This window comes from Protopterus annectens, chromosome 15.part0 (assembly GCF_019279795.1).
Source record: "Protopterus annectens isolate FY-2018-M chromosome 15.part0, PAN1.0, whole genome shotgun sequence".
In the NCBI taxonomy this organism is placed as follows: Eukaryota; Metazoa; Chordata; order Ceratodontiformes; family Protopteridae; genus Protopterus; species Protopterus annectens.
Window position 1 is genome coordinate 267990612 of NC_056749.1, and position 22289 is coordinate 268012900.

General features: G+C 39.4%; 1 protein-coding gene across 1 annotated transcript in view; it reads left to right on the forward strand.

The window, feature by feature from the left end:
* The window catches only part of RAB33A (RAB33A, member RAS oncogene family), a 220647-nt gene extending 198656 nt beyond the window's left edge, over positions 1 to 21991 (forward strand). Inside the window, exon 2 of the mRNA XM_044057019.1 lies at positions 19886 to 21991. Coding sequence (XP_043912954.1) covers positions 19886 to 20323 — 438 coding nt within the window. The 3' untranslated portion in view covers positions 20324 to 21991. The remainder of the gene's footprint in view (positions 1 to 19885) is intronic.
* Positions 21992 to 22289: the final 298 nt, after the last annotated feature.

Genomic DNA, 22289 nt, shown 5'->3' on the forward strand with positions numbered 1-22289 from the left:
AAATTGAAGTAAAAGCTTAATGTTTTAGAATGAGAAAATCCACTTTACATGATGACAGCATAACTATCACAAAAAATAAACTATAAAAAATACACTTTTTTGCATGTAATTTTTAAATAATACATTGCAAAACAAACCCATTTCACAGTAATACAAAAATACAATATGAGGAAAACAAACCTAGGGATATGTATTTCTAACATACAGTTCTCCTGTTGACACAGTTTACTAAAGTGAGCTTTCTCAGAAAAACCTTGAACTGTTCCACTTTAAGCTTAAACAAACTACTACTCTTCACCCCTCCCAGCAATTACAGTAATTATCCTGTTCTAATTAATGTGACTTGCAAACAGATACAGCATTATTTTCTCCATGAACCAGAACTTTAGAAGCGCAAGAGGAAAAACTTTAAATGCTACACTAATAAAGATGTTCATTGCAGTTAAATGCAAAAACAAAGTATAAGGAATGCAAATCATTGGATAATTGGATGACACTGTTAAATACTGTACTTGGAGCTTCTCTATTTTTGTTAGTGTGTTTTCGTTTTTTCTTTTCTTATTGTGGCCTACTTTATAATTGTTTTTTTTTTGTTCAATCTCTTTCTTATTATCTGCTACTTTACATTGCTATGTAACATTTGTATTCTTCACCTCAAAATAGTACTGTACCTAATTTGTTAAAATTTTACTTATCTGTACTTGAAGTTACTAAAAATCTTGCTTATGTGGAGCTTTTCTCCCCAGGCCTTTACTGAAAATGGACATATATCCAGTTAGACCAGTCCAGTCAACAAATGTAAAATAAAATAAAAATCAAGAGGTTTTCCTTTCATACACCGCAAAATGTTTTATATTAGATGCTACTAAAGAGGAATTTCTCAAAAAAAGATGAAATGTTTTATTTTCCCTTGTATAAAATATTCTCTAGTCCTTTCCAGAGTTCACAGGTAATAGTCTCTAATAATTCTTGTGATTCAAATAGAGACACATCTTTGTTTTCTATGCTAAGCAATACTTTTGATATGCAGGGAAAATAGTGTTAAATAACACATTCTACTAAAAATACACACAGCAGCTGTCCAAAAATGAGAAAGATAGCAATCTCTTCCATGGCAGGGGCTGGTCAAGTGAATGTTCTCTAGAAAACCCTGAAATGTTTACTTTTGCCTTTAAAATGCTACCCTTTAGCTCCTTCTCACATGTGAGTAATCTCTCTTCTTTCCTGCAACAATGGGAGGCACAGTTATGTTTTCCTCCCCTAACCCAAAGTTTTAGTAAGCAAGCAAAAATATTTAATAATAATGCAAAAATACACATGCAGACACACACACACACACACACACACACACACACACACACACACACACACACACACACACACACACACACACACACACTATGAGGGAAATAGAGAAATGTGCCTTTCCTATATAGCAGTGTGTCTTATAGCAGAGGCTGTTCAAGTGAATTTTCTCAAGAAAAGCTTGATTATTTTCTTTTCCCCTTAAATATATGTGCCTAGTTCTTTTCACACTTTTCAAGTTATTTTCGTCTTCTGGGAATTAAGACTCATCAGGAGATGCATATTTGTTTTCTATCCTATACAGAATTGTTAATATGTCAGTGGAAAGGCTCTGAATGCACACTATAGTCAAAACAATACAACAATATCAGGAGTACAAAACAAGAAATTTGCTTTCCACATAGAGCAGTCTGTTCTACAGCAAAGGCTGTTCAGGTGATCGTTTTCTGGAAAGCCATTACATGTTTCCCCCTTAAATGTACGTTCTCTAGCTAACTCCTCCCTCAATTCAGAGACGGTTGCCTCTTATAATTCATGTCACTTATCAAAACACTGCTTTTTCTCTTCTATCAAGAACTTTTAGTATGAAAAATAAAAGAACTTTAAAAAATACACTACCATAAAAATACATACCACAATCAAACAAGAAAACAATGGGGAATATAGACCAATACATTTGCCTTCCCACACAGCATTCTGTTCTATGACAGAAGCTGGTCAAGTGAGCTTTCTCAGGAAAGCCTTCAAGTGATTGATTTATTTATCCCGTAAATAAAAATACTAACATCTAGTACTCCCAAATATTTCTAGGAAATTATCCTATCTAGTTCAAGTGACTCACTAAGCGAGGTAGCTTCATTTCTTTTCTACTCAGAATTTCAAATTTACAAGGAAAGCACTTAACAATATACTGCAATAAAAATGTTGATTGAATGGGAAAAAATGAGGATGACAAACCAATAAATTTGCCTTTCAAAGTCAGCAGTCTTTTTGCTGTAGAGGGTGTTTAAGCATGCTTTCTTATAAATGTTTCTTTTCCCCTCTTGCGTAAAAATATTATTTGTTATCCCTACATTTCACATAGAATTTACCTCTTATAAATCATTTGACTCAGATGACACAGATTTGTTTTCCTTCCTAATTAGGACTTTAAATATGTAAGGATAAATTAATGCATACAACACAGTGCAATAAAATTATACATCTCAGTCAAACAAGTGAACAATATGAGTTTTACAACCCAAGTACTCCATGCTGTAGCAGTGGTTATTCTGGTCAGCTTCTCAGGAATACTTTCTTTTCTTAAATAAGAATCTTATTCTCTACCTCTGTGCTGCAGTAGCGTTGTCGCCTCATAGCAAGACGGTGTCCCGTTCGATTCTCAGCTAGAGCGTCTTCTGTGTGTAGGCATATTTGAATGGGGCATGCCTTCGTTGAAGGTTGTGCGTCAGGGCTGGTAACCTGGTATGTAAAAATCCACTACCAATCATTGTCGTGTTCTTTTACTTAAGAAAGGAAGACGCGGGACAACTGTGTGCTGTTGCTACCAACTCCAAACTTTATTGACAAGACAGCGTACAATACAATCAACATCCTTCCTGTCTCACAGTCCTTACGTCATGCACCTCCCCGCCCCCAAAGAGCATTAGCTAGGCAAAACAACTCAGTCCATTGAATACACCACATCTCCTTTTCTATAAGGCCCCTTTTCCCTTATTACAAAACCCAGATCTATTCAATCTCTTCGTCTTCACTACGAACTTGGTGCATGGCCACAACTGCTCACTTAGCCATGTTCAGATTACTATAACACAAATGACATTGCTATTTACAGACTGTTCACTACAAATCCAATCGGTCCGCTTTGTTAATAATTCTTCCTGATCTGGTCCTCACAACATCACTATGTACCCGGGTTTCGGGGGAAAGGCCATTGCAAGGTGGCAAGGCCTCAACGGTCTTACTTAACTCACTCTCCTGACCCACAGGGTTTGATTTGCACTCAAGCTCTGGCAAGGGAATCAGATGCACACGGTTTCTCCGCACAGTCCCTTGGGGCACGTCTACCTTAAATGACCTCGGCGAGTAATGCTTTTGGTCTACAGTACCTGGGGTCTTCATATCTGTCACCCACACCTGGTCACCGGCAACACATCACCCAGCGGCCTTGCCCGATGGCATCGGTTGTAGTTTGCCGCATTATACACCCTCTTCTCCTCCTCTTTCCCCACAAGCCTTCTCCAGTCGGGCAGCACCGGGTCCAACTGCGAAGGATGAATCGGAAGAGAAGTCCGCAACCGACGTCCCATGAGAAGTTCCGCAGGGCTATAGCCATTTTGCAGTGGCGTTGTCCTGTACGCCAGAAGAGCCATGTACGGATCGACACTTTTCTTAAGCAGGTTCTTCACAGTCTGAACCGCACGTTCCGCCTCCCCGTTACTCTGCGGGAACCTGGGGCTGCTTGTAACATGCTCGAAGCCATAAGCCGTTGCGAAGTCCGCAAAAGATTGGCCTGAAAACTGAGGGCCATTATCGGACACGAGGACCTCTGGGATACCATGGCGAGCGAAGAAGGACTTTAGGTGGGTGATGACCTCGTTGGATTTGCTATGTTTCAACAATGCGATCTCAAGAAACCTGGATAAGTAATCCACAGCAAGAAGGTAAGTATGTCCTTTTAGTTCAAATAAATCCGTGCCCACTCTTTGCCATGGTCTGTCCGGACATTCAGTTGGGATGAGGGGCTCAGGATGATTCCTCCTCTCTGAGATGCACGTCCTGCATCCCGAAACCATGTCGTTTATCTGTTGGCTGAGCCCAGGCCACCAGACAGTCTGACAGGCTCTGGCTTTGCACTTCACGATACCTTGATGTCCCTCATGTAATTTCAACAACACCTCATTACGCATGGCAGAGGGGATAACAAGGCGTGAATCTTTTAACAGCAACCCATCTTTCACTGTTAATGTAGAACGATCTGGCCAGTAGCTCTTCAGCAAGGGTTCCTGGTTCGCATACAGCGGCCACCCCTGACTGCACAATTCCATAACCCGCACACACACACTGTCTGCTTTCAGCTGCTCCTGTAGTGTCTGGAGGAAGGAAGGCTTCACCTGCATGTATTCCACAATACTGTTCACATAGATATCCGTGTCCTCCATCAACTTTGTTTCCTCCAGTGTTAGCCTGGTTTTAAGTGGAGAACGTGACAAGGCATCTGCCACCCACAGTGATTTCCTGAGCGTACTGCACTGTGTATGAGAACTGCATCAGTCTCATCCTGAAGCGTTGGATTCTAGGCGGTAGAAGATCCAGCGCCTGACCTCCAAGCAATGAAACCAGGGGTTTGTGATCAGTTTCTAGACAAAACGATTTACCTAATAGGTAATCTCTGAAGCGTTCACATGCCCAGGTAGACGCTAGAGCCTCTTTCTCAACCTGGGCATATCGTTGCTCTGTAGGTGAGAGTGACCTTGATGCGAGGCCACAGGTCTCCAGCCGTCCTCCCATTGTTGCTGCAGCACGCCCCTAACCCAAAGGATGATGCATCCAAGCAGAAACCTTCGTATCCCTATTCGGTCGTATACAGCCAAAACTGGAGGTGAGGTGATCGCATCTTTAAGTCATTGAATGCCTTTTCCTGGTCCCCCAGTACCAGCTATTCTTTTTTGATAGTAAGTCTCTCAGAGCTCTATCCCTCTCAGCCAAATGAGGGATGAACTTTCCCACCTGATTCACCATGCCCAGGAAACTCCTGAGTTCTCCTACTGTTGCAGGTGCTTCCATCTCCGTGATGGACGCGGTCCTCCTTGGGTCTGGGCTTATGCCAGAATCTGTGATGACATGGCCCAAGAAGGTCACTTTGCTCCTTGACAGGTCACATTTCCCCACATTCAGCGTGATGCCTGCCTCTTCCAGTCTCTCTAATGCCGCATGAAGCCGGGCATCGTGTTCCTCCTGGCAACGACCCCAGACCAGCACGTCGTCCATGTGGCAAATCACACCTTCTAGTCCTTCAATGACCTCTGCCATCATGCGTTGAAAGTGTTCGGGTGCAGAGTTAATGCCAAAGGGAAGGCGATTGAAGCAAAAACGCCCAAAGGGGGTTATGAATGTGGTAAGTGCAGCCGACTCCTCTGACAAAGGAATTTGCCAAAATCCCATATTGGCATCCAGTTTACTAAACACCTTCGCCCCGGCAAGCATCCCAAGACTCTGCTCAACCGAGGGCAGCACGAACCTCTCCCTGCATACGTATTCATTTAACTTAGTGTAGTCTACACATAGTCTCAGTCTGTTACTGTCTTTCTTTGGGACGACAACCATGCCTGCACACCAGTCAGTAGGTTCCTCCATTCTGGTAACAACACCCAGCGTCTCCATCCTCATTAACTCCTCCTTCACTTTCCCCATCAAAGGTAGGGGTATCCTCCTGGGGTTCTTCAAAGAGTATGGCACCGCATTTGGCTGAAGCTTTATATGGTATTTCCGCTGCACTACCCCCAGCCCAGAGCACAGTTCAGGGTATGAGGCCTTCAAAGACTCCATGGTAATAGTGTCAACCCGCTTCAGGAGACCCAGCCCCAAAATAGCAGGAAGACCTAAAAGCGGCGTGCGGAGGCCTTTAACAACATACACCTTCTCGCATGTCTGTCTTTGTCCATAACCAAGCTGAAGCTCCAAGGATCCTGTGCCCTCCAGTGGCGTCCCTCCAGGCCCCAACAAGGGTCTCTCCGGCTGCTGGAGCAGAGGAGCATCCTTCCCACTGAACAAGTTGTCCAGGTCTGACTTGGAAATAACAGTGACATCCGCCCCCGTGTCAAGCTTGAAAGTCATAGATGTGCCCTCTATTTGAACCTCCACAATCCAGGAATGGTTCCCGGAGGAGACAGAACCAAGGAAAAAGCCCTGTTCTTCACGCTCGCCAAGCTCCTCATCCTCCTCGATACACTGCACCGCCTTAATCTGCCTGCAGACTCGCTGGTAGTGGCCCTTCTTCCCACACGAGCGACATCTTGCAGCAGTCGCCGGGCATAGGAGTTTATGATGAAATGGGCCCCCACACCTGTAACACTGCGAAATCGGAGCGTCTTTACCCTTTTGCGTCTGTCGCTGAAAAATCGGCGTCAAGGCCTTGCCCCAACCTTTTGAGGTCTCCAGCCGGCGTTTGGTGTCGAGTGGTGTCTGCACAGCATTCACGTTATACTGCAGGGCACTACTATCGCACCTCAAAGCCGTCTGCTGCTTCTTTACCTCCTCCGACTGTCTGGCCATGTTTACAGCTCTCCAAGTCCAACTCTTTCTCCATCTGCATCCGCTCGGACAGTCTGGTGTCAGCCAAGCCCACAACAATTCTATCTCTTATGAGCTCATCGTGCAGCGTCCCATAATTGCAGTGCTCAGCTAAAGCATGCAAAGCAGTAACAAAAGCATCAACAGTCTCATTCAGTTCTTGTTTCCGCATGTTAAATCGTGCACGTTCATAAACAATGTTCTTTTTGACAGTAAAAAATCTTTCGAAGCCGTCTTTCACTTTGGCATACTCCTGATGCTCTGCATCGGTTAGTTTGAGGCCTCTCAGGACATCGTCTGCCTCATCGCCCATGCAGTATATCAGGGTGTTCACCTGGTTCCCTTCTGGGTTCGAAGATAAATTGCTGGCCTGACGGAACCGTTCAAAGCGGCGTATCCATCGTGTCCATTCATGAGGTTTGGAGAAATCAAAGGGCTCAGGCGGCTGAATGCTAAACGTAGCATTAGGAGCGCTAGCCGCCATGTTAATTCTAGCTCGCGGCTGCCGACCATTCTCTTCGTCCGACATGTCCGCCCCCACGGCACTAGGCCACTCGTACGGTCTTCAGCAAGTGTTCAGCAGTCCCAGGCACAGCCACACAGCACTTCTGACACCATGTCGTGTTCTTTTACTTAAGAAAGGAAGACGCGGGACAACTGTGTGCTGTTGCTACCAACTCCAAACTTTATTGACAAGACAGCGTACAATACAATCAACATCCTTCCTGTCTCACAGTCCTTACGTCATGCACCTCCCCGCCCCCAAAGAGCATTAGCTAGGCAAAACAACTCAGTCCATTGAATACACCACAATCATTAGCGGAACGGAGTTCTGCTGTGGCGAGCCCTAACCGGGAAAAGCCGAAAAACACAAACAAATTCCCTACCTCTTCCAATACTTCGTATTTGCTTAATCTCTACTAATTCCTATGGTTCACAAACAGACACATCTTTGTTTTCTTTAGTAACCAGAACCTTTATTTTGCAAATGAACTTTGTATAACACTCTGAAATAAAATAAATGTTCCTGTTAAATAAGAAATACAAGCCAGGAAACTTGCCTTCCTGCACAGCAGTTTGTTGTGGCACAGACTGTGCAAATATCCTTCCTCTGTCTAAGCTATTTCTTTGGAAATTAAACAGTTGTCTTTGGGGTGACCTTTGTCCTCCTGACTTAAAAATGTGAGTTGCCAGTATGATATAGTGGAACAGATACTCTTCTAGAATGAAGTACTGTGAGAAGTTGACAGGCAATGGAATGACAAGACTGTTTCAGGTTTGCTTCTGAGGACCTTTAAACATGAAATGGTGAATATTTCATACAGTTAACATTTCCTTATGAAAAAAAAACAAATATGAGATGAAGTAAGAGGCCATACATCGAAGAGATTATTATAGCTGATATCATTGCCATTAAAAACACCATCTTCTTAGATGGGTTCTGCACCTGAGCTGAAGCTACATGCAGGAAGAAAGGTAAGATGATTTTTTTCCAGTATAAAGTTTTTTATTGCATGAGGACACAGGGTCTTTTAAAGTCTGAGACAGAAGATGTCTTTTAAAATGCTTTGCTTGCCTTTAGGCATATTAAAAGAGGGCAAATCTAACCCTTCAACAAATTTGGAAACTGCTGTTGAATGAAATTTGATAGAGGACTAGCATAGTCCTGGATCCAGGTCAAACTAGGAGGAACAGAAGATAATAAAGGGTGTCGAACCAAAGCCATTGGTGTGTACACAGAAACAAAGTACACTTTTTCCTTGCATGCCCTTCAGTTGATTGGTTTCTGGGATAATGATATTATCTGCCTTAAATGTAAAGAGAAAGAAAGATTATTGGCCATTACTGGAACTGTATGAACCAGGAAATTATCTTTTGCAAGTGAATACTCAAATGAATCCTGTCTGATGGATGATTTGGGAGGTTTTGGGGGGTATAACCATTGGGCAGGCAGAGCAGAAGCAGTGGAAATCAAGATTGTTGAAACCAATAAGAGTATATGAACAGGATTCCTTCCTTGTTTGGTTTGGCCCATTTTGGAAGGAAAAGAAGAAAAGTTTTTAGAAGAGTCCTGTGGGCCATCTGTGATGCAGAGCATCCTTGAAAATTCCATGTGATAGAGGAATTAGGCAAAAGTAATTGCTGTACTTAGTATTGATTGAGGATGCAAACAGGCTGAAGCAAGGTTTACCCCATAGGCATAAGAGCCTGAGTCTTGTGCAATGGCTGAAGAATCATTTGCAGGCACCAAGCGATTGGAAATTCATCCCATCCTCTAAGGAAATGGTCTGTCCTGAAGTGTGATTGAGTACAAGAAATTGGTTTAATCATGTAATCCAATCAAAAATGTGTTATGGCCTTTCAGTGTAGGATGGGATCTTACCCTCTCCCCTTGTCTGTTGATATAGCAACCACCGCTATGATGTCTAAGTAGATTTCAATAATACTCTGTAGTAGAGAGCCTTGAAAGACTAATAGCCAGTTGGTTTACCCTTATTTCCAGGACAGTGATATGCTGGTTTACATTAGGGGATGTTCACTCACCTTAGACTTTCTGTCTGTTATAGTTGCAACCCTACCCTAGCACAGCTATGATCGTAGTGACTGAATTACTGTAATGGATTTCCTGAAATTGGACTGACTGTTTCACTCCACTACTGAGGGTGCTGCTTGCGTGGTTTAAGAATTCTTTTTTTTTTTTTTTTTTTTTGTGGGACATTGGATCAGTACTTCTGTGTCTGTTGAACCATGACTGTCCATTAAAGTACCTTCATACAAAGTCTGGCAGATACATCCTAAACTGATAAATAGCTAGGACTCGGACATCCAAATATGGGGATATCTTGGTTCTCACAGCCTAAGATGGGTTGCAACTATGAGCATGCACTTGCTGCACAACTACAGGTCTAAGATGATGCCAAATGTAAGCATGTGGAATTGATAAACAGGTTCCTATACTTAGTAATCAGTCTGACTCTTTGGTGGTTCTGGTGGAAAATAGGCATCCTGTAAGTCCAAACAGCATATCAGTTTATTTTTTTACCGACAAAGTAGGATTGGCTGAACTGAGATCAGATGGAACATTTCTTTCTAAAGAAAGGTGTTTAACCCTCTTACGTCTAATATTAACTTAAGGTATTTTACCCTTTAGGGCACCAAAAAAAAATCTTGTAATAATATCTTGGGTGGCTGTTTTGTTAAGAGGTTAGCTATCTCCTGCCTTGCTAAGTATTTTTTTTCTGAGAGTAAGGAAGGCCAGTGTTGGTTCACAGGTAAATATTAGGCAATCAGTGTACAGAGTATTACAAGCCTAGTCAACAATCCCTATTCAAAAGTTCTCTTCTGTCTCAAGGAGGGCAGGACACATTTATAAGTGAATCTTATATCATCTGGATAAGATTATTTCCCCATTTCTGTGGTTACAGACTTCCACATAAATAGTTAGTGGGACAGACAGTTTTCACATGTCCACAAAATGCCGTAGTCAGGCAAGACCTTAAGAATTCTGCTCCTGTGTTCCCATGGAAGAGAGCATGGCCTCTGCTAATGACCTCTGCTTTTGGACCAGCAATGTTGCTAGAAGTTATTGTGTTGGTGGGCTTCATTCCATCTGCTTACTGTGGATTTCTGGGCTGTGTGCTGTACCTAAACCACACTTGGTATTGGATTCTCTGTATACTTGAGAACATACATTATGGCAGCATAGTCATGAGGGTCTTGACCTCCTTTTCCATTTTTTCCAGGTGCTGCTTAATAGTAGACCAAAAATAAACATACCTTTAAAGGGATTTCTATGAAAATTGCTTTTGTATTCTCAGCAAAGTCCATCAAGTGACACCATATGTGCCAATGAATGATAGTGCTGGAAACCACAGTCCCCCTCAGTGTTGATATAAACAACACACATCATGAGCATTGTCACACTGGAGGAAATGTGGGCTGAATGGAGGGTTGACAAAATCAGCAAGAAAAGAAGAGTAGTATTGCTGAAGCTGAATTCATCCTCAATCTTGGTGAGTACCTTCATGTGGCAGACCTTGTCTTTTAGAAAATCTCACCAAGACAACACTGATATATAGACTGTATCTTATATAGCATATATTCTGGAGAGAGAGGTTAAAAAATAAAAAAGATAGCTGGATGCACAGGTCCCAGGATAAAAAAAGTACCCAATCCTGGCGCAAGTACTGGAAAAAATGTCAGTATAGAATCCTTAAAACATGGAAACATTCCTACAATGGTATTAGGCAAGCTCAAGGGGAGGATGCCCCCCCCCCCAATTGTAGAAGGAAGTAGTAGTTCACAAAAACTTACAGGCCAAAAAAGAAATTGTGTGTTGTTACTATTATGCAGGAAACCTAGCATTACCAGATAGAAGATATTCAGAAAGATTAAGAGAGAAGTAAGAGAAAAGAAAAATGCTTGCACAAGAAAAACTGTCAAAAGCTTCAAATCTAAATCTGTATTCATTAATAGAACAGATCCATGAAAAGCATTACGTTGATGAAGAAACTTTGGGCCACTTGTGAAAAGAAGCGACAAAGAAAGTGTGAAAATATAAAGAACAAAATGCAGAACTTTTTGAAAGGTATAAAAAAAGAAACATGGACATGGGAATGAAAGAGATCTGATATGGTGTAATGTTTATGCAAAGGAAAAAGCCAGAACTAATCAATACAAAAAAAACATCTCCAAAGATATTTGAAGACAGATTCAGCCAAAGGCACCCAGATATGGAAAATTTCACAATACAAAAAAATAAGAAAACAAAAAAGAATTGTAGACCAGAGGAGATTAGTAAGGTAAAAGTTAAACAAATGGAAATTGAAGTTATGGAATACTTGCAAAGTGAAGGATTTAGTGTGGAAAATCCAACACAGGTAATGTAACAGCGTAATAGAACAAGGAAAAACAGGTGCAGCGGATGACAACTGAAGAAAATGAAATGTGAACATGGAAAGAAAAAGTGATTTGTAATTGTGAAATATTTATGCAAAGGAGAAAGCAAAACTAATCCATACAAAAAAGCAGCACCAAAGGTATTTGAAGAGAAATACAGGCAAAAGCATTCAAATATGGAAAATTTCACAATACAAAAATAAGAAAACAAAGACGGAAAGTAGAAAAGAGGATTACTAATGGAGAGGTTAAAGAAATAGAAACTGAAATTCTGCAAGGTGAAGAATTTATTATATAAAAAAAAAAAAAAAAAACAATCCACCACAGCTAATGTCACAGCATGATATAACAAAAACTAAGGAGAAATAAGTGGAATGGGAGGCGTGATGACTTACCGCAAGATGATGCTCTGGAGCCTTCAAGAGGAAATAAGTACAAAAGTTCACTTGGAGTTGCACAGCAAGCGAAGGAACAGGAAACAGTGGCAACTCTGACACAGGCAATATTGTGGAGTGATAGGCAATGAGTTTCCATATGAAGGAGCAACAGATGATGCAGGAAGTAGCTGAAGAGGGTATGTTACAGGAAGATGTTCTGGATCTTTCTGCACAATGTCCACATGTGATAAAGCAAAGAATGTGCTCCCAGTTTGGAAGAAAATGATCAAAGGAAAGAGTTGCATGATTTAATAGAGATGGATAGATATAATAAGATTGATGAAAGAAATAGATTGCTGAAAGTAAATAAGACCCAAAATGTTAAAAGTCTAGTAAAAGACATGAATACAGTAACAAGACTATTAACAAATATTTGTGTGATATAATAGAAGTAAATTGGGTATATTACTGTGTAGCTAAATCAATAACAGTCTTACCACAAAAATACAGAGCAATAAGGGGAGGGAAGAAATAAAATGCCATAATGGAAGCATCAAGTAAAGAAAACTATAAAGCAATTGAGAAGAAATTTCACTGTTAGAAGAATATAGAAGATGGAACAGATTGACAAAAATACTTAGAAAAATAGAAATGGTAAAAACAATGCACGGTATAGGAACAAACTAGGATCTATAGTACAGTATTGCAAATAATAAACTAAAGATATCAGCACATGTGGAAAAAAATGAGAAGATATGCAAATAAATATAACTGAAAAGTTCAAAATAAGCAATTCATTGATGTAGTGGTACTGCGGTAGCGTTGTCGCCTCACAGTAAGACGTTGTCCTGTTCGATTCTCAGCTAGAGCGTCTTCTGTGTGGAGACATGCGTGAATGGGCATGCCTTTGTTGAAGGTTGTGCATCAGGGCCAGCAACTCAGCACGTAAAATCCACTGCCAATCATTAGCAGGCCGGAATTCCGCTGTGGCGACCCTTAACCGGGAAAAGCCGAAAGATACAACAACAACAATAACATTGATAACCCAAAAATGATTTATAGAGAACTGGGAAACAAAGCAAACATGATAGAAACATCACCAAAAAAAGAAGTAGACCTGTTTTGTAGAAATATTTATGAAGACCCTGTGGAACATAAAGATGCTGAATGGACAGAAAAAAAAAAAAAACATAAGGCATTCAAATGTACAGGATTTGAAGTAGGATGAAATAGCCAGAGAAATTGAAACAAAATTAAGAAAAGCTCCTAAATGGAAATCCACAGGCTCAGATGCTATACCCAAGTTCTATTTAAAAGTTTTAACATCTTTACACAAAAGTTTAGCTCTAAATAAGAATTACTTGTATGCACTTCAGAACAAACAGTCTGGTTAACAAAAGGAAAAATAATACTCTTCCTCAAGAGTGAACCTGTAAGACATCTTAAAAAAAACAAACCAACAACTTGCCTTCCAACGATATGCAAACTATATACTGGAATCGATGCAGACCGAGCTTATAGTCATTTAGAAACAACTCAGTCAAGGCAATAGAACAAAAGAAAAGTCACTTGAAACAAAGGATCATCTGTTGCTAAATATTGCCAAAATAGAAAATTGTGAAACTGTGAAGAATCTAAGTATGGCATGGACAGACCACAAAAAAATTTGACAGTATCCCACATTCGTGGATAAAGATAAAGGAGTGCTTAAAGATGAACAAGATACATGCTAAATTGATCAGTTACATGAGTGACCATGAAACGGCAGTAAACCACTTTGCAGTTAAGCCACTACAAAGGAATAAAAATTCAAAAGGGGAAATTCCAAGGTGATTCTTTGTCACCACTGTTTTGTCTTGCCCTTAACCCACTGATGCGTTTCCCTAAGAAATTAAGCCATGGTTACAATTTGGCTCCCAGAAAACAACCTTGCTTAAAAACTTCTCTTTTTGCTGATACCTTAAAACTGTGTAGTTCCTCGGGTGAGAGGTTGAAAGCATAACTGCAAGTGGTTTAAACTTTCTCAGATAATATACGAATGTCTGTTTGGTCTTGAAAAATGTGCAAAAGCAATATTTAAAGCAGGAAAGTTGCAATACCAATCTGCAACAGGAACGTGATAAAAAGACACTTAAGCAGGAGGCATGAATAAATATTTGAGAATCGATGAAGAATTGGCAATAAAACTTAAATGTGAAAAAACTAGGTAAGGAATACTTCAAAAGACTAAAACTAATATTGATCTAAGAATAAAGCCCAAGCTATAAACCAGTTTGCTGCCCCTATTATAGCTTAACAGTTTTGGTGTGACTGACTGACTGGTCCGCACCAAAAGTTATTAGATTGTTTGGACAAAAAAACAAGAAAATTGCATCATGCTTATCAAATGATCCATAAAAATCAGTGTATGCCAAGAGTATATATTCCTCCCTCTGAAGGAGGTTTGGGCCTCCTCAAAATTGATTGCACATATAGGTATGTAGTCATGGAACTGTATACATATCTGCTGACCTCATCAGAACCAAACGTAAGTGTAAAATATTAAAACATGTGGAGAGGAAGTCTAAGATGACCTCTCTGCTTAGTTTAGCAGAAGCATTCCACTGTCAAGCAGAAATGGAAAATCAAACCAGAAGTGGACAGAAATCAGACAACTGAATGTGCCAAAAAACAAAAAGAATATAAGGAGAAGGATTAGATGAGAAGGAAATAAATGTGGAAAAGCCATAAATAATAGTGGCAAGTATAGAGATCTCCTGGAACAACCTCATGTTGATCAAGATTTGACAGAATAATGATGAGGGAGAGATGAGTTGAAACCAAAAGGTAATGGCAGCCCAGAATAGCAGACTGCTTTGCAAAGTCCACTGAACATGTGGGAAAAACAGAGAAATGTAGGTTCATTAAAAAAGAAGCATCAGTCGCACTTTTTCTTGCTGAGTGTGATATACTAATGGCAGAGGGCCTATATACTGAAAAGCACAGTGTACATTAAATGAGATCACCAATTACCAACAGTTCAATAAATAGATTTGACAAAACCCTGGAAAAAATACAAAAGTGCCATTGATCATTGGAATTGCTGCACACAGTGCTTACAGTGTCTTAAGTACTGAGAGACACAAAGTCAGAAAATACTGAGATTTGCAGGCAGAAACGAGAGCAATGTGGAAGAAAGATTCCAAGACAGTTCTAATAGTAGTATGAGCAATGAGTCACAAAAAGAATCTATAGTCATATTTAGATATTCTACCAATACATGTAAATCTGTATGAATTGCAGGAGGAGTCATTTCTGGGCACATTGTGGGTGTTGCAAAGAGCACTTTTGGCTAACAACAAAAATTGAAACAATACTAATTTAATTAATTATACCCTGACTTATGATGGGAATGGGCCCTATCCCTGGTATTAGAAACCCAAAGCACTTTGAGAAATTAAACCAAGGAAATTGATGATTGAGAGATATCTTTTATAGGCCCATCTATCAATTCCAAAATGGTTTGGTACATTTTGTCAGTGATGTCATGTTTGAAACATGCAATATATTTTAACACCTACAAAGCAAAGCAAAGGTACTGGACACACAAACTCACTTCCCAAACTTATCAGTCTTCAGTTTTTGTCTAAATGATAGACAGATAAGCTGTGAGGAATTAAGCATTTCTCTGGGCTGCTACTGAAATCATTGTGCCAGATTTGGAGATTTCTGCTCAAATAGCCCACTCTGTTGAAAGCTAGAGGAGGTAGTCCTCCTCCTTTAGGACAATGGACAGTATGACAAGAGTTTTCTCATGTGATCTTGGTGATAGCTGTTATGGGGGACATCCTAAAGGATAACATCTGGGATGATTGCAAAGAGGTCCTAAGGCCTTCTAGAGACTCCTGTACAGCGGAGATAGATCAGTGTGCCAGCTCTCTACTATAACATTAATTATAATTCTTCCCTAATCTTGGTCATCTCAGGAAATGGGGTAAATGGCACATTCCTCATAATTGGCATACTCTGGGAGGATTTCCAGTAGGGAGTATGGAGGTTTAGACTTGTAAGAGCCTTTTCTGAAACTCAGAGGAATGCAAAACTGAAGTTACCTTCTTAGTTGCTGATGCCCTTTCTGGAGGCCCCAGAACAGATGCAGGTCCTCTGCCCCACTGTGGTGCAACAAGCAGAAGACTCAGAGGAAGGCTGTTTAACAAATAAAAGACCTGGCTGTGGGGTTTGAATGTTCAGTATGTTGGGCTAATGTGGCATCAGCATAGCCTGACTCCTCCCAACCACTTCCAGAAAGAGTACCACTATACCACTCTTTCTTGGGCCTATTGTCTTCAGTTAGTGTGCCAACCAGTGTCATCCATCTTATCCAAAAGCTCTTCTATTGAAGGTATTTCCTAATCTATCTGCATGTCTCACCCCCTTAAAGAGACTCCTAAGTAAACAACTAGCCTACAATACTCTTGTCACTAACCATAGACCCCCCTGTAGACTCTACCTTTCTGATTCCTTTTTCCTTTACCATATAAATATTAAGCATTAAATGGACAAACTAAGAGGACTATATGTCTGTGACTCGCTCAAAGTCGCACAATGTGCAAATGGATGTATTAAGACTCAAACCTTGTCCCTTTGATAGAGGAAGCACTTAACTGAAAGCAAAGAACCTTAATCCTCTGCACTAATTGCCAGGCTTTCATTTTCTAATCATTCAGGATTAGAGTCCATCAGTAATGCCAGTTAATATATTTTCATAGCTTCCATGTGGATATAAAACCTGTTGATTTGTTAAAACAACCTGCTAATTTACTTTAACAAAACAGATAAGACAACTCTGCCTCTTATCTGTTTCTGATTTTGCAGAACATCTTAAATTTTGTCTCATATTTATTCCCTGTCCCTCATGGTGTGGCAGTCAGTGCAGAGGAATAAAAGTCTGAGTTTAGTAAGCTCCATCCTGTTCTCAGGGTCCAGTGTTTCCTTCTATGTTCATTTGCCTTCCACATTCATTAACCAGCCAGTGCTTCCAGGTTGCTCTTGAGGAAAAAAAGGCAGTTTTCTTCAATGGGCTTACCCAGTCAGTAAGTAAAAAAAAAATCTGGTAAATCACTGATGATTGCAGTCAGTTAGAAATACTAGTCAGAGTTTCATAGTTTTTATTGCTCAGAAAACGCATGCCCATGTAACGCCTGTAGAGTTGTTGGCATTTGTTTGTTGTTAACAAACTGCTTCCTTTAGTCAAAGCTACAGGGTTTTAATTATTTGGGTCTATATTATAAGAACAAAGTTTCACAACTTCGAACACCATATGGGCAACACCATATGAGCGAAGTTGTGAAACTTCAAAACAAAAATAAAAAATGTACAATTAAACAAAAACCTACCTGATCTCTCTGAGTAGGGGGCAAGCCCCCTGCACCACCCACACCCCCCGCTACTTAAATATACCAACTCCGTGATCGCACTGCATTGAAGTAAAGGAAAGAATTCCCTATGGCGATCTCTGTTCACACTTGCGAGGTTTTCAATATTCAACCATTTGGTGTCACCCATATGGTGTTCGAATATTGAAATCCTCGCTCTTATAATATAGACCCGAATTCTTCCACTCCTCGTTTTGTGACCTTGGGCAAGTCACTCAAATAGTGCTCTTGAGCTGCTCCTGAAAATGGGCACTTTGTGCAATGGGTTTATCTGGTTAAGAAATACATAAAAGAAAGATATTTAAAATTTGTCTTTTTTGGGACCTTTGCCCTGAATTACTGAAGAAATAAGTATTGTGGTATTTTAGTCTGTTACTTGTAAAATATATGGCTTTTTGCAAAGTATTGTGAACTGTGATCTTTGAATTATGATAGGATAAGTGAGTTTCAAATTTTATTCTTTATAAAATGGTTGCTAAAGCAAATCTTATTATTTTAGCAGCTTTCTAAGTATTTAAGATAAACATTTAAATTATGTTTCTGATTTTTGAACTAAGAGGTTGAGAAGGCAGAGGGGAATTGCACCAGTCTGCACTTTATCGTTCTGACACTAGTGAGATGAGTTACATTTATAGGTCATTAGATATGAAAATATTCATTCACTTGATCTGAAGTAAATTATTTGAGGTGTAAGTCATACAACTGGCTGTAATGGATGGTTGTGTGTGTGTGCCCTTGCACACATGCATGTGTTTAGAGGGAATAGTTCTCAATTGTCCCTGATTTTTTTCCCCATATTTATAGTTTAATACAAATAAAAGTTCTGATTTTCTGGTAGAGTTGTAGACTATAGTCACAAAATAATGATAAACATCTGAGTTTTAGACTTTATACCCTCCAGATAATGTTTGCTAAAGCAAACCCAGTTATACTAACAACTTTGTAAAATAAACAGTACACACTCCTGCCAAAGGTGACTCACAAACAACAAAAATCAAGGCTTAAAAACAACTCAAAGTAAAACATTTATACAAGTTAAAATCACATATAATTAAAAAATAAAGTTATTCTTGATTTTTTTAATTATATGTGATTTTAACTTGTATAAATGTTTTACTTTGAGTTGCTTTTTATATGGATCTGATGAAGTAGCAACCCCGCAAAAGCGCTCATCCTTTTGTAATAAAGAAATGTTTTAGGACATTTTTTGGCTTTTTCTCAGCTTTGTTGGTGCGCTCACATCTTGTTTTTAAGCCATACTAACAACTTTCTCAGTATATAAGACTGATATTTAAAATCTGTTCCTCCCCTCTTAGAGGCAGGGTGCTTATGGTTGCAATGCAATGGGTTGCACTATACAGTTCTCATAGCAGCAAGCTGAAATACACCTGTTCTCATTATTTATGCATATTATCTCATTATTTATGCATATGTTCATTCATTTGATTGTAAGCAAACTTCTGAGTGTACATAGTCATACAAGTGGCTGTAATTGATGGCTACATCTGTGTGTCTGTGCTTGTGCTGGTTCCTGCATCTCAGAGTAGTTATGATGTAAAGAATGGAATCAGTTGTAGTAAACAGGAACATCATCAAATAAGCCATGTTCTTTGGGTATGATCCTTGGTTTCCTTGTTTTGTTAACTGTTGACAAGGCGTTTATTATCTGGCTATTAATGAACGGGACAACAAGAAGCTTATGAGTTTAATATTAATGTTTTAACTATGAATATATTCATAATTAGCTTGTTTTTGTAGGCATGTGGTTCTGAAATGCATTGTGCTGGGCTACAACAATTTGTCTGGTACTTGGTGTAGATGATTAAGGCTCTGAGTAATTTAATGAGCTGTTTGCTAATTTGCAAGGTTTGATTCCCTTGATCTTTCTCTGCTGTGTGACTCTGACCAAATCATTTCATCAGATAGTGTTCCTGGGCTCACTGAAAAGGGACACTTGTGTACAGTGGGTTGATCCAGTCTGTTAGAACATGTTGTACCTTTGTCTTTCGAATTCCCGTACCCTTCACATAGTTGCTATTTGACTTTGAATTCCAACACATCTCTTCTGGTTTAGTGAGTTGCCAGATGCATTTTCAATAAATGTGAGTTTGAGTAAGAGAAGTTTACTGTTACTCTTGCTAAGTCTGTCTTCAACACGAGAGTGTCTATTTTCTTTTGTTTAAAAATGGCTGTCAGTGGTTTTGCTGCAAAGCTTTTAATAAAAGTCTTAAATTAAATTCAAATCTCTGAGATCACTGTAAAAGTAAAGAAGAAAACAGTAAGCACACTAATAAGTTTAAACAGTGTTTTATGTTAAGTGAAGTGAGACAGACAAGTAATTGGGGTACTGGTCTGCCTCTGGGGAGAAAGGGAGCAGTCCATTACCCTACCTAGGGCCCGATTTGACCATAATATGGCTCTTCTTATATCTTTAGTAATGCATTATCTAAGAGACTTGAATCTGCTCATATTACATTTTATGCCACCTGTCTAAATGTTAATAAATGATAATGATATGATGAATTCTGATATCCATTGTATTTTAACCTCTTTATCTTGTCTCCACCATTTACTTACATTATATCTTGTTTTATTTAGATTCAGGTGTGGGACACAGCTGGCCAAGAACGGTTCAGGAAGAGTATGGTGGAACATTACTATCGTAATGTGCATGCTGTGGTCTTTGTCTATGATGTCACCAAGATGTCTTCCTTTGAGAATCTCAAGACCTGGGTTCAGGAATGCAATGGTCATTCTGTTTCTCCCTTGGTCCCCAAAGTGCTTGTGGGGAATAAATGCGACTTGCTAGATCAAATCCAGGTACCATCCAATGTAGCACTGAAGTTTGCTGATGCACACAACATGCTGTTATTTGAAACATCAGCCAAAGACCCGAAAGAGAGTCAGAATGTTGAGTCCATTTTTATGTGCCTGGCCTGTAGATTGAAAGCCCAGAAGTCTTTGCTGTGCAGAGAGGTGGAAAGCAACGTCAGACTTTCACAAGTTGCTACCAGTTCCAGGAGCTGTCCTTGCTGAAAACTGTGACTGCTTAAGGTGTTAGAACTTGGGACTGCATGTGCAGCTCTGGAGAGAACTGGTGTGTTTGCTTCTTTCTCGGGAAACTGTTTGTTTCCAGATAGTCTATTTATTTCAATATTCATTCTGCACAAAGGATATTTTCTGACTGATCAAATACTGGCAGTACCTTAGGCTGTGATTTGCTGCAAACAAATGTAACAGTTTTTATGTATTACCCATTGTGATTAATTACTCCTTTATAGCTTCAGCAGTATTGACTGAGGTGTTTTTTGACATATTTTTGTTTTTGCATTTAAAGAAGTTTTAATGCCAAATACCAGGTTCAGTAATGCTCAGCTGAACTGAAGATCCTTGCCATTTATGTTTACAGTTTTATAAAGAGACTTAGGTTAGTTTTAACTTTTGACTTTGCTCCATTAGATTTTTAAACAGCAGCACTTGTCAATGGAATCTCTCAACATGCAAATTTGTTTCCTGATTATAATGTACTATAGGACAGAACCAATTTACACCCATTATTTTCTTTGCATTTCATTCAAGAATTACTCTTAGGTGGGGGAATTAATATTGGATGGAGAGATTCAAGTTTTTTATATTTGTTTCTCAGAAGTCCTAATTTAATTTGGTAACAACAAAACTGCCATGCTATTTAAATACCTGAAAGACGTCAAGCCTGTCAGAATTGGCCATGAAAGACAAACCAAGCACAACAGAGAATTATTTGATTCTCGAGTCCAGGGTGGAGGCAAGAATGTGAGCCACATGACAGTTATTAGAAGAGGCTATACAGAATTACATCGTATGCCAGAACAAATGTAAATGAACATAAATGTACATATGGTATCTGTGGATATTATGCGAATAGGAAAATATTAAAAATGTGGTCTGCCAGTGTCTTTGGTAAGGTGTTTCCCAGACTAATGTATGAACATCAAGCTTTAGGGCTCTACTTTTTACTCCTTTCTTGGTGATAAAATGTATCCCTCTACAATTGAAAATATTGGATTAGTACTAGTGAAGAAAGGTACACTGGGATGATAGAAAAATGCCTACTTGAAAAAGGTGCTGTTTTGCCACTGGCAGTGCCAAATGCAATTGGAAAATGTTGCTTGGTTTAACTTTTTGTGCAAGTCTCCACTGCTTATTATATAACGTGGCTCTAATGTTTATTGCCAGAAATATGTGCCAGCATCATACTGGTATATAAGAAATGATCAAAGCACACAGAAAAAACTAATCTGTATTAAAATACCTGAGAAACTTAAATATTTACTCAAAGCATCTGAAGTGGTTAACAACACTGTTTCTTTTTGTTTTGTTTTCTAAGACTTCACTTAAATGTTTTGTTTTGTCCTGCAGTCAGACCAGCTCCAGGTGAGGCAGAAATCACACAGACAATGGTTGCAAGTTGGTACTCCAACCTCATGATTTATGACCTAGGTATATGATTTCAGGGTCTTTCTTGGACTACTTTCATGACTCTGGCTTTGGTATTGTCATGTAAGCATCCATTTATTTTGTTTTATTGTCCTTGAGATTTCCTTCAGCTTGTACACTGGAGTCGAATTCCACCTTGATGACCAAGTCTATCATTTCTTTTAGGATAAATGTTATGAAAAAAACAGTTTTAAGTGCATTTAAAATAAAGACGTGTGTTCAATATAACGGACCGGGAATATGACTTTTTTTCCAGGTTATTGTCCTAGTGAAATGGAAACAAATCTATAAAGTCCAATACACATAAAACACACTATAATGGTTGTTTCTTTGAATAATTATAATTTTAACTGTGGTAATGCTATGAAAATGTTCATTTAGTCTTTCAATCTACAATGACTAGTTTAATGCAAATGGGAAATATAGGGTAATGGAATCTTTTCAGCATGCAATGGACACAAGTCTTTAAACTAATCCTTAATAGAGCAGTAGCTTGTCACAGGATAAAATCTGTCTCTCACACACA